Source organism: Phodopus roborovskii, unplaced genomic scaffold (assembly GCF_943737965.1).
Source record: "Phodopus roborovskii unplaced genomic scaffold, PHOROB, whole genome shotgun sequence".
Taxonomy (NCBI): Eukaryota; Metazoa; Chordata; class Mammalia; order Rodentia; family Cricetidae; genus Phodopus; species Phodopus roborovskii.
Genome location: NW_026126482.1, coordinates 16,503,940 through 16,516,780, shown reverse-complemented (window position 1 = coordinate 16,516,780; position 12,841 = coordinate 16,503,940). Strand labels below are relative to the sequence as shown.

The 12,841-nt window shown below is 48.9% G+C and overlaps 1 protein-coding gene across 1 annotated transcript in view; it reads left to right on the top strand.

Moving 5' to 3' along the window:
• Positions 1–12,841, top strand: part of Gmpr (guanosine monophosphate reductase) — a 32,612-nt gene that overhangs the window by 13,584 nt on the left and 6,187 nt on the right. The window contains exons 5-6 of the mRNA XM_051194351.1: positions 6,314–6,395; positions 7,952–8,058. Of these exons, the coding sequence (XP_051050308.1) occupies positions 6,314–6,395; positions 7,952–8,058 (189 nt within the window). The remainder of the gene's footprint in view (positions 1–6,313; positions 6,396–7,951; positions 8,059–12,841) is intronic.

Below are 12,841 nucleotides of genomic sequence, written 5' to 3'. Positions count from 1 at the left end.
GATAGACTTCCTAATGATAACGCTGCCAGATGCATCTTCCTCTCTTGAGTCTTTGAAGGGGTCTCCTGACAGCTCCTCTTGGGTCTTACCCTCCCTCGAGGCAGGTCTTCATCTGATTTCTCTACATCCTCCACAGCCTTTGCTGAACTAGTAAGTCAGCCACTGTGCGTGTTTGAGTCTGTGAGCCACTCCAGCAAGTGGCCTGAGAAGGCGGGCATCAAAACCCAGATAGCTAGGAGCTGTGGGTTGGGGCTGAGCTCAGATCTGTGGGATCTCACACTATTTCCAGGTACCATCTGAACTGAATTAAACTATAGGACATTCTGCTGGGAATCCCTTAGCGCATGGGAAGACACCATGTGTTTGTCACGGGTGAGAGTAAGAGTTTAGTTTTCTCCTACATCCATAGGCACTAGGCATGTTTTACGGAGATGCCAGTCCCCTCTCCTGTTTCCAACATCTCCATAAAGACTAGGAACAGTTATCCCACATTTACAATAGACCAGGAATCTTTAACTCTGATTTGTGGAGCCAGAGAGATGGCTCAGCAGTTAAAGGCACTGACTACTCTTTCCGGAGGACCTGGGTTCAAATCCCAGCACCCACATGCAACTCAGTGCTCTCCAAGATCTGTCACTCTCACAGAGGCTCACCTGTAGGCAAAGCACCAATGCATATAAAAATAAATAAATTTAAAAACCCTCTGATTTGTTCTTAGGTTTGGGGATTATCATAATTCACATTAGCATGACAAAACTGCTTTTGCAAGGAAGCCCATCCATTATGCTGCACATGTAGACTTAACAGCCCCTTGTTCACCTGCCACTGGGCAGTATGGGGAGAAAGGTACAGTGCCTTTGTTTCTAATTGGGGAGGCTGACTTTGGGCTTGCACCTGAGCATGGTGAAGTTGCTATCCCTTCCTGTGCCCCAGTACCACGCATGCACACCTAGTTCCAGGCCCCACCTGGTGCCCTTCAGTAGCCCTTGTGGTAACTTTCTTCCAGGCCACTGAAAAGAGGGAAGAGAAATCTGGAACTCCAGAAGAACAGAAGGCCCAGGTCCTGACTGGGATGCGGTGGCTGTGAATGACACTTGACATTACACTTAGCTTCTCTTGTTCTAGGTCAAACATGTAGCAATCTCAACATGTATTTGTTGGGGGATACTGTGTCCTTCATGGATTCCATGAGACAGGGAGAGAAGGAAGGGCCCAAGGCTGCTGTGATCTGGGGGTTTTACAGGGGTCTGCAGGGGTCTGGGATCTGTAGGGGGTCTGTGGGTCTGGGGGTATCTGCAGGGGTTTGGCAGAGTCTGGAAGGGTGGGATCTACCTCTGTTTTAGTTGCTCTGGGAACATGAAGGGTTAATAGCTGTTTCCATTTGCTGCTCTCATGGCATAGAGGTTGCTTACAAAGGATTCATGGGAAATGATGCGAGGTTAAGGAGGTGGCTTAGCGGTTCTGCTTAACATCTTTGGTAACTTTATAAATTATGAAAAGTGCATAAACAGATGTTTAATAGGGGGCTATAATCCCTACTTCAGCAGCCCTACATCTGGAAGCCCTCCCCCTCCCCCTCAGCTCTGCTTCCCACTTGGCAGCTGTCTGCTGTTGCCACTTACTTGTTCCTAAACAACGCCATTTGTGTCGGTCTGGCTCGAGCATTGTGCGCATGGTCATCCTGTCTGTCTGTGTCATCTCTTGTCCCTTGGTGCATCTGAGACCCTCCCTGCTGTCTTCTCAGCTGTGTTTGTGGCTGCCAAGACTGAAGGCCATCCCTACTCCCCAGGGGCCTTTCCCACTTTTTCTTCTGCCTCCCCTTGGTGGCCGTTGCAGCACTGTTAAACTCACCAACTCCGTGCCCTGTCTGTCTCCCTTCAGGCTGCTGTCAAAATACCACACACTGGGTGACTTATAAACAGTGGAAACTTACTGGACACCCAAGACCAAGGTCTGCCTACTGCCTGGTGACACTGTTTCTTAATAGGTGGCATGTAGGTATGTCCTTGAATTGCAGAAAGGTCCACACATGCTCCCTCAGACCTCTCTAAGGAGCAGACATCCCATTCACGGGAGTTTCCTCTGGAAGGCCACATCCCTCCATCTTAGTGCCCTAGGATTTAGGTCTCAGGATGTGAAGTTTGAGAGGACACAGGCATTTCTGAAGTCTGTAGGCTCATGATCTGAGCCTTTTGGGGACTTTTTGACCCTGATGTTCCATGCTTGGGAAAAGGAGTTTGAGGACATTAAGTAATGGAGATTAATTGTGGGATTCACATAACGATGCTTTTTTTTTCAAGCCCATACAATGTGTCCCAATAGTTGCTCAATTGCTTCTAGGTAGAAAGTTCCACCAAAAGCTCTGAACAGTGAGTACAGAAGAAAGGTGGGACCTGGGCAGTGGAACTGTTCTAAGAAGTAAGAGAAGGGATAGGGACATAGCTCAGTTGGTAGAGTGGCGACCTGGTTTGATTCCCAGAAACTATGTAAATAAAAAGAAAATAAAAAGGGGCCTATGTAATCTCAGTGCTGGGGAGGTAGAGACAGGCGAGTCCCTGGAGCTCACTGGCAAGTTAGCCTAGCTGTACTGGAGAGCATCAGTAAAAAGGGAGAGGGCCGCTGGCCTCCACACTTAGGCACACACACGTGTGCTCTCACATACACACATATGAACACACAAAAATAAAGACAGGCACCACTCAGTTCTCAAGATGTTGCCAGCTCGAAAGAAATGGCTGGCTGGGGGTGAGGGCCACACTTGGCCTGTTTGCAAACTGAGGTGGATCGTGTGCCATGCGCAAGAACAAAGGCCAGGGGAGGTTGGACGGCACAGGAAGGAGGGGGAATGGGAAACAAGTGCAGACCCGGGGTTGCCAAGGGGAGCATGGCAGAAGGGGCAGATGGTGAGTTCCCACAAGCCCCCAGGCACCCTCCAGCAGGGAGGCCTCTGCGCGCCTGCTGGCCAGCCAGGAGGTGCGTCATTGTCCTGGTTGGTTTCCTCAGCAATGAACTGAGGACTTTGGCAAGGTAGATGTTTATTCCTAAGCCATTCGCCGCCCGGGCTGACCCCTGGAATCCATGGTTCATTCAGAAACCTCATGCCTTTGGTTCCTGGGTGGTTTTGAAAATGTTAATTTCTCTTCTCTGGCTTTCAGAGGCACTGTGAAGAGGAATTAGCAGTTACCTAGGGTTCTTGAGCTGAAGGGTGCTGGGTGAATGCTGAGTGTTCTCAGAACCATCGCAGAAGCAGGCAGCTCCTGGCCTCGGCACCAGGCCCCTCTGAATTCCCTGGTGTCTATGGCTTTTCACCTGCGGCCAGCTGGGGAAGGGAAGGCAAAGGTGCTGGCCCAGAGAAGGCTCTAACTATTCCTGACTGTTTTCCTGCTGAACATTCTAGATGCTCTTAAATGGTTTAATACAGACTCTTAAATGGATCCATACAGCTCTCTGTTTTGATTTTGTTTTTGGCACTGGGCTTTTGTTTCCGGTACCTATGGCTTCACATGCCCAGGGCTGTTTTTCTTCTGCCCCCTCCCTCCTCCACACACAGCCCAGGGCTTTAAACACACTAGATGAATGTTGTACTAAGCTGCACGCCCAGCCATCTTTGTATTTTAATTTAGAGACAGGGCCCCACTGAGTTGTCTTCACTGGCCTTAAATTTGTCATTCCACTGCCTCAACTTTCCATGTTGCTTGGATTATGGGGCATGTGCCACCATGCCCAGAATCATTTTTTTTTTTTTTTTGCTGTTGTTGTTGTTGTTTGTTTTTGTTTTTATTAGGACCTTGAAGCTGGAAGTTGCCTTGCTTCTCTGGGTCTATTAGTCAGCTTTCTGACAGAAACCTGAGCAAAAGTAAGCTTTGTTTTGGCTTCCGGTTTCAGAAGTTGCAGGGCATGGTTACATAGCTCTGTGGTTTCTGGGTCTGTGTCCAGGTGAACATCATGACAGGTGTATTTGGTGGAGAAAAACCACATACCTCATAGGAAGCAGAGACTTGGAGACGAAGGTGCTAGGGATAAGGCTTGTGTTCCCCCGACCCCCAGCACCCACTTTCTCCAGCTGGGCCCTGGTCTCCTGAAGTTCCCACCCCCCTCCCAAGAGCTCAAGAAGTTAGGACTTCGACAATGGATGCACCGATTGATACAGTGGTACCCTCAACTCAAGTCCCACCTGTCAATACTGCTGCACTGTGGACCTAGCATTTGCCTATGTGCTGCACCGTGGACCTAGCATTTGCCTATGAGCTTTGGGGATAGTTCAGATATAGGCCGTGACATTGCACTAGTAGGGGTGCCTAGTAGGACTGCCTCCTGCATGCCTCAGTGCCTCAGGTCCAGGCACATAGTTTTTGCTTTGTCACGGCTGTCCAGGAAGTGAGCAGGCATAAACTACCATACTGATGGGGCCTGTCATGCTCCCGTGGGCTATCACATTCTCAAGCCTGTATCCACTCCCTATACAATGCACTTCATCCTGACATAAAGCGCTCCCACTTAATCACCCCTGACCAGCCCCTCCCTACCCACAGACCTAACTCCCGTGGCCAAGGGGCTACCTACGTGCAACTGGAAACTTCATGCCAGAGCCTGGTTCTTTATCCTTGTTTCTGATTTGGTCTTGCCGTTTTTTGTTTGAATTGTGTCTTCGTGGCTTCCAGCAGAACTGTTCCTGTTGGAGAAATGAACAGTTTTTCACTTTGTGGATGACATATCTTTGTGGCTAAGTCTTTGGCCAGGCTTGTGATGGTTTCACTAGGAGAGAACCTCAGAATTCATGGAATAAGGAACATGTGCATTTTGGAGTTTCCAATTTCTTTCCAGGAAAACTTGTGCTAGAAAAGGCATCCCGCCAGTAGCAGGCGATTATGTGACATTTTTTTCTTAGTATTTAGTGTTAACAACCACTGATGATTTGAGAAATGAAAAGTAGACTCACACTGGCATATTAATTTTGACTATTACTGAAGTTGAATACACTCCCTGCTTATATTAGCCATGTCTCCCTCTTTTTGTTTTCGTTACATTCTTTTCCTTATGGAGCTTGAGTTTCTCCATATGTTACAGTTAGTCACCCTTTGTCACAGCTACACATGCTTTTCCCTAGCTGGCTATTTGTTGGATGTATCATCTACTTGAATGCGTTTCAGTTTTATATAGATGGTTCTAACTTTGCCTTTACAGTCCCCTCCCCCGGCTGAATTTACAGGAATACAGCTTTACCTTTAACCCAACTCCAGTCCTCCGTCTGTGGCATCTGTCATCACTTTCTGTTGGCAGCTGGTGCTTATCTTCACATAGCTTCAAGCTGGCCTCGTCACCTCTTACTAACAACCTTTTTTTCTATGAAGTTCAAGTTATTTTGCATAAGTTAAAAAAAAAAGAAGAAAGAAAACTTCCCTTGGGGAATTAATTCAGCGAAAGGACACTTGGGCTTTGGTGGGAGCTACAATGAGTAAGGCTGCATTTTGTAAAATGTGACTTTGCACGGTTGTGAAAACCCAGCCAGGGCGTGTTGCCAAGGATCCTGAGTACCAGCTGAAGAATCTATGGGGGCAGTGAGTTGTAATAAAAGGCCTATTTTTGCTCTCTCAAGCTCCTGCAGTCAGAGAGCTTGTACTATTTCCAGCGCAGAGATGCATTCGTGTGGTTGATGGATTCCGCCACTTCCTGGCTTGCAGGTCTATTCTTAGGACCACAGTTCCACTCCATCTGTAGAAAGAGCCTGTGCCAGTGGCATATGGCCCATCAGGGCCTGCCTGCCCGTTTGTACCAAGGTGGGAACCCCAGCCCTGGGGCCAGACACTTGGTGTTTTCTCAACTATGAGGCCAGTTTTCTAACCTTGGCTTTCTGGGTTCTATAGAGATTCTCCAGGGTTTTCCCAGACGCCAAAGTAGCTTATACCCATTGCTAGGGGTTTTGATCAGCTGACCATATTTCATTGCTTGTGGATTTGGGGTTCCAAGATTTTGTTTTTATCTGACCAGTGTTGAGATGTTCCATAAGCCTGGCCTAGACACTCTCAGATTTCCTATGTTTTGAAAAATTCTACATCTCTGTAGCTTCGCACGCCATTAGTTCACCCAGGTGACTTCCCCAAAAGCAATCTTCTCATATCAGCTTCCGTGTTGGAATCCAGTGGTAGAGGAAGCCAGGAACACACTCACTAGTTCTCTGACATAAGTCAGCTTCAAGATTGGATGTGGTGCTTTCTTTTTGTCTCCTGGAACCTTTGGGGATGAGAAGTGGGACTCTCCCGTACCCCTCCAGAGCTGCTCCCTGTGATGCAGAGTTGTGTTCTTCCTGTTGCAGGCAGGGAATGTGGTGACAGGAGAGATGGTGGAAGAGCTCATCCTTTCTGGAGCAGACATCATCAAAGTGGGAGTGGGACCGGGTAAGGCCTGTGGACCACAGCACAGCTGTCTATGGGGAGCAGGAGACTGGGGCTTGGGGTTCCTGGAGGTGGCTACATGGGACCCATGAAAGGCTCACCCAGGGTACATTCTCTGGAAGATCACTGAGCTTCCCCATGAAGCCATGGCACTGAGAGGCTCTTTGATGTTCCCAAACACCTTCTACACGAGCAGGCATGCGTTGTGGGATAACTGTGAACATGTGTCTCTGAAAGTCCAGTTACAGGCATGTAGGCGAGTTTTGAGGCCTTGCTTCAGCATTTTAGTGTGGACGGGCAGGCTTAAAGAGGAAGGCTGGGGTAGGGAATACACAAGGACAGGGAGGAGGTGAGTCCTCCAGTGGCAGAGCAGGAGTGTTGTGGTGACTCACTCCAGCTTGAGTCCTGCATTCTTTCCACGCTATTTATAGTGCTCTCTTATGCACGAGGCTGGTTCTCAGTGTCAGGTTAAATGGGGGGGGGGGGAATGAAGTCTGCACAGCTTACTATCCAGCAGAGGAAACAGTCCCCAGCACCCAAACCTCGCTGTGATGCATGACTTCCCCGGGGCAGTGACATTTCAGGTGAAGCCTGAAGAATGAGAAAGGGTTGTCTGGATAGAAGGGAATGTTAGGTGGGTGGTGAGGGGGGAGAGATAAGCGAAGAAAGGGGGTGAGAGGGAGGGAGGGGGAGGGGACAAGGGAAGAACCCAGAGCACAGAGAATCGCAGAGGTGAGAAGAAACTTGCTGAAAAGTTGGTGGGAAGTGCACAAGGAAAAGGGGACCAATAAGAGGGAGGCAGGTGGGACAGAGGGTGGGTGCTCACTTGCTTTGAGGGTAAGATGGGGTTATAAGTGGGAACAGGGGACGTGGGGACTCAGGTCAGGGAGATGGGGTGAGGAGATACAGCATGAAATTAATAAAGATAGAACCTGGTTATGTTTGGCCCAGTTGAATAATAAAAATACAGTTATGTGACTTCCTCATCCCAGGAGTTTGTAAAGGTCAGGCCCAGGGACAAGCTCTTCTGCTCCCTAATGCAAATGCATCCCATTACAACCATACCAGGTAGATGTTGGTTTTCTAGTGTCCTAGGCTGGGCAGTGAGGCGTGGAGAGTTAGTAACTTGACAAAAGTTGAAGGTGAAGCTTGGAGAAGGCTAGGAAGGTTCCCAGTGATCACTAGAAGGAAAAGCTGCATATGTAGAAGAGTGAAGGATGGGTGGAGGAGAGAGAGGATGCCAGAGCCCGTGTTCAACCTTTGCAGGGAAGTAGACATCACATTGGGTGGAGCAGTGAGGTTTGTGTGGGAGATGTCTAGGACATTTGCTGATGAAGTTGGTGAAGACTTGGGGAGGCGGTTACACATGGCCAGTGGTGTAGTGTGTAGTGAGACCATGTAACTGACCAGCCAACACTTATCCTGCAAGTGTATGTCCACTGTTGTGGAAATGTTATCCCTTTACTGGGGCAGGGCCATATGATGGTGAAGGGGTATCATTCTATATTGTGTCCTACTCATATAGAACCCTCCCTGAATCCACCTCTCCTTCTGCACAGGTTCTGTGTGTACCACCCGAACCAAGACAGGTGTGGGCTACCCACAGCTGAGTGCTGTAATAGAGTGTGCTGATTCTGCCCATGGCCTCAAGGGTCACATCATCTCTGTGAGTATTAGTAACGTCTGGGAGCCTCTGGGGACCATGGGGAGGTAGTGATCGTGATCATGGCCCTGAGGGGCCATGCTGCCTTCAAAGACCCTAGTTCCAAATACTGTCACTTTCTACAGGTACTAGGGATTTGGATATCTAGGAATTTGGGAGGGGCTGACACAGGTCATCATATCTCAGATTCAGGAGTTGGGAAATGGTTTGGGAAGCAATATGGAAGGGTAAAAACTCTCAAAGTCACTGATTTTGGAGTGGTGAGCTAGAAAGGGGTAGAAGAATGCGTCACAGATGAATTCCAGGGCAACTGTGGGCAAGAGCTCTGGGGGGGGGGGATGTGTGAAAAACTGGGGTTTTCTTTCAAGTGCAATGGGAAGCCATTGAAGATGTCAGTGCAGGAAAATGTGAGCAGGCTGTCTTGTAGCAGCCAATGGGCTTCTTTGGGAAGGACTGGGAAGGGACAGGCTAGGAGGGAATCTGGTTGGGAAGCTGTGGCTCAGATGGGGAGTAACTGTGCCATCCTCTAAGGGCTAGGCAGCGAGTCTGCAGAGCCATACACCAACCCGAAGGGTGTTTAGGGAGTGGAACTAAGTCTTAGCAGTGGAGTTGGTATTTGTGGGGCTGGTAAAGGAGGAAGAGTCTTCTCTGCCCCATGTGCTGGTTCATAAAGATGGCTACTGAGGAAAAGCTTCACTTTGAATTTGTGGGTGCATGTTGATTTTTGAGGTACATAACAGGCACCTTGGATTCATGGGTTGCAGACCTGGCAACTAAAGAGCCCATTGGTCTTGGATTCTTATGAGTGGATGAGGAAGCAGGAGGATGCGCAGGTTGAGAAGTGAACCTCAGACATTGAGGCAGGGGCATCTGACAGGAGGAGGGAGTGGGCTGAGGCAATCGGATGCTTACACCTCACCTGCCACTTGTTGAGGGCAGTATAAGTTAAGGCGTGGGACTAAAGGAGTTGAGCACAGCGCCAGTATTCTGACAGAAGCTCCTGGAATGATGATGTCATCATCATCAGTCATACTAAGGACTGAGTAATTGAATGACAAGGTGTGGTGGGTCCTTTCCTTGTGTCCTACTCCATATCATTCACAGAACTGCTACGTGGACCACTGGCAATAGTCATGTGATACGAGTGGCTCAGTATGGGGCCATGTGTGGTGGACCATGGCACCTGCTTGTGTAGCTGAGATGGATGGATGAGCAGATGGATGGATGGATGGATGATGTGTCCTGCTGTCCCTTGGTATTCTCAAGCGGTGAAGCCCAGCACTTCTGTGGAACAGACATTTATGAAAGTAGCATGTAAAACCCTGAAGCACTGTAATCTGCATTTGCAAGCAAGGGCATTTCATGTGGCCCAGAGTGGCATGATGTGGAGACGGTCCCAGCTGCAGACAGCCTTCTACCTCCTTTATAATCCCAAACCACATGTAACTGGGAAGGAAGGTGTGAGTGGCTGGACTTGCACACTCTCATCAAAGCCTCCCCACCCCTCCTTCTAGGAGACTTGGCCTGATCTGGTGAGGGTCTCATGGTCGGGTCATCACAGTTACTCCAGTTTTGCGATGTTAGGAACCATCTCCTATCTGGAGGACAGAGTTCCACCAGAGCCCAAAGCCTCAGGTATGATTGATTGTAAGCCTCCATTACTTCTCTCTGTCTCATTTCTCCACCCAGTTACAAGATACCAACCTTAGAGTCTTGAGTTTGAACCAGGAAACTAGTAAGTTCAGAGTAGCTCTTGGCTGGGGAAAGGCACTTGCTTTGAGTGTCCTGTGTTGTGTCCCCATCCCGTGCTTCCTCTCACCATCCTCTTTCAGAGGCTCCAGCCATAATGTGTGTATGGATGCATAGAAGTTCAGAGACCAGCCACAGTGATGACCCCCGGGCACTTTCTATCTTTTGTTTGAGACAAAGTCTTTCATTGGCTGGAACTTTCCCATACAGGCCAGGCTAGCTACCTGGCAAGTTTCCTGTCTGCCGGCCTCATCTGTGGCAATGCTGAGGTTGCAGGTGTGTGCTGTTGCATCCAGCTTTTAATGCTAGTTCTGGGTATTTGAACTGGGGACCTCACAATTAGGAGGCAGGCGCTTTACCAACTGGGCCATTGCCTCAACCCCCTGAGCACTTATTTTTAAGCAGAAGAGGGATGCTGAAAATTCATGAACCAAATCACTTACATCCCACGATGCCTTTTGTTCTTAAATATAATGCTAACCATGTTGAAAGACAAAACAAGCAACACTTGTCAATTTCTGCTTTGCATATCTTCCCAGGACTAAGTCTTTTTACAATCTTCCAGCAGCTGTCACCATGTGAAGGTGGGTGTGTGTCTTAGACGGCAGGCGAGTGCCCCATGTTCTGTCTTCCTAGAGCATGATGGGAGTCTTTGTACAGGCTTGGGAATTACCTATCAACTGTAGAGGGTGCCAGTTTCCTTCTCTTAATGTATCGTGCAAAATTGCATTGCACTTAGCTCTTCTTTTAGGATGGCCTGGTGGGTGCATCACCCATTTCATCAGTGTGTATGTCAGCAATGTGTGAGCAGACACCGTGAAGATAGTACTCTCTGTAGTGTTATGCAACCACGTTAACTGAGGACTTTGATCTATTCAGAAATTTTTAATTTTACATTTTTTTTTTTTGAGACAGGGTTTCTCTTTGGCTTTGGAGGCTGTCCTGGAACTAGCTCTTGTAGACCAGGCTGGTCTCGAACTCATAGAGCTCTGCCTGCCTCTGCCTTTGCCTCCCAAGTGCTGGGACTGAAGACATGTGCCACCACTGCCTGGCTTAATTTTACATTGTTATGAGTATAATTGTTTTCCTTACATGTATCTGTGCACCATAAGTATGCCTGGTTACTGTGGAGGCCGGAAGAGGGTATCAGATCCCATAGAACTGAATTGACAGACGGCTGTAAACTACTGTGTGGTGCTGGGAATTGAACTCAGGTCCTCTGGAAGAGCAGTCAGTGACCTATCAGTTGAGTCATTTCTCCAGCCTGAGGCATTTCTTGAGGGTGTCAGTAACACAGGGCTTTCTGTGTCAGGCTATAGCACTGACCACAATCCTGAGGAATTATCAGGCACTCTCATGATAAATCCTAGTGTAACCCCAAGCTACTTGAGAGAGCAAAGAGTATTCTGAAGTCACATTGTTGGGGACTTATGTTAATGGAGGCATGAGTTTATGTAATCTGATAATGGTTAGACATCCTGTGCATAGAGCTGGTTTTAACTTGTGTTTGTTTCGTGTGTCTGTGTATCTGTGTGGAGGTCAGAGAACACCTGTGGGGAGGTGTCTAGTTGCTGTGGCTAGGCTGTGTCCTCCAGGCTAGCTGCCTTTTGAGCTCCTCTGCCTGACTTGTGTGTTGGGATCACAGGGGCATGCCCCCACAGCCTGCTTTTTACATGGTCTCTGGCGACTGAAGTTGGACTTGGTCATCAGGCTTGCATGACTATCATTTCTACTTGCTGAGCCACCTTCTTGGCTCCTGGGGCTGGTTTTGACCAAGGTAAAACTCTAGAAAGTGAACAGGGTAAGCGAGGGGCATGTGGAAAGCAAACACTTGGAAGGGAAGAGGACAAGCATGGCAGAGCCTGGGAGCAGTCATGTGGCTGCAGAGCTCAACCCGGAAGGGCTTTGCCCATGTACTTTTTCCAGAGAGCCTGCCTCTCAAAGAGTTTGGTCTCAGGGGAGCTACACAAGAACAACTCACTCGACTGAGCAAATAATGACCATTGGAGAGACCAAAACCAAGTCTGCAACAGCTCCCCGTTGATCAGAACTGCAAGCAAGTGAAACCATTTTATTTGTGTGTGTGTGTGTGTGTGTGTGTGTGTGTGTGTGTGTGTGTAAGATTTCCTATAGCCCTGGATGACCCTGAACTCTGAATCCTCCTGCCTCCGCCTCCTGAGTGCCGGGGAGGTAGAAGACATACACCAGCGTGATTAGCTAAGCAGCAGGGTTTGAATCCTCCCCCTTGGAGTGTGGGGACCAATTAAGTGATGAGAAAGAATGGTGAGCAGGGTGACAAGTGCAGACCTGTCCCAGCACTCAGGAACTCAGGAGGTTGAGGCCAGCTTGAGCTACGTAGGGGGGCCCTGTCTCTAGAGGAACAGAAGAGGGCCGAGTCCCAGAGCCCAGTGCTTTCCGGGTGAGAGATGTTGTTCGTTGCAAAGCGCCTTGCCTCACTTGAACACAGATGTCTGGTTCTGTCTTGTAAACTATCACCCAGGTTACCCCCACAGGTGTACTGTGTTCTCTTCCCAACCCAAATGTCCAGCTGCACGGTTAGCCCGCGCTTGCCCATGCTGAGCCTTGGCTACATCCCTGTCACTTTGTTCCACCTGCCCCCAGCTCTTCTCTTTGCGTCCTGGGCTGTCGTGTGTTTCCCTGATACCCCAGAGCACTGCCACCCTCCTTTTCCTATGTCTGGGTCACCCAGGCTCTGCAGGAAATATCAAGTGGCATTTAGAGACTATTACTAAGGAAACGTGAATGCTGTATCCTAGGAACTTTGAGCGGGGTTGTGGTAGCCTGCGGCTGCAGACGTTCCTACTGCCCATGAGGCCAGCCTGCATTATGTGGGCAGAGTGGATGTTGGCAGTGAGCACTTAGTTTTTAAGGACATGGTGGACCAGTGACACGGGTAGCTGAGAAGATAAAGAAGCCAGTTCTATGCCCTTTTCTCTGCTCTTAAAATAATCTAGCACTCAGACTAAATAAAATCTCACCTCTCAGCAGGCAGGGAGGGAGGGGTGGCTTCTGAGTG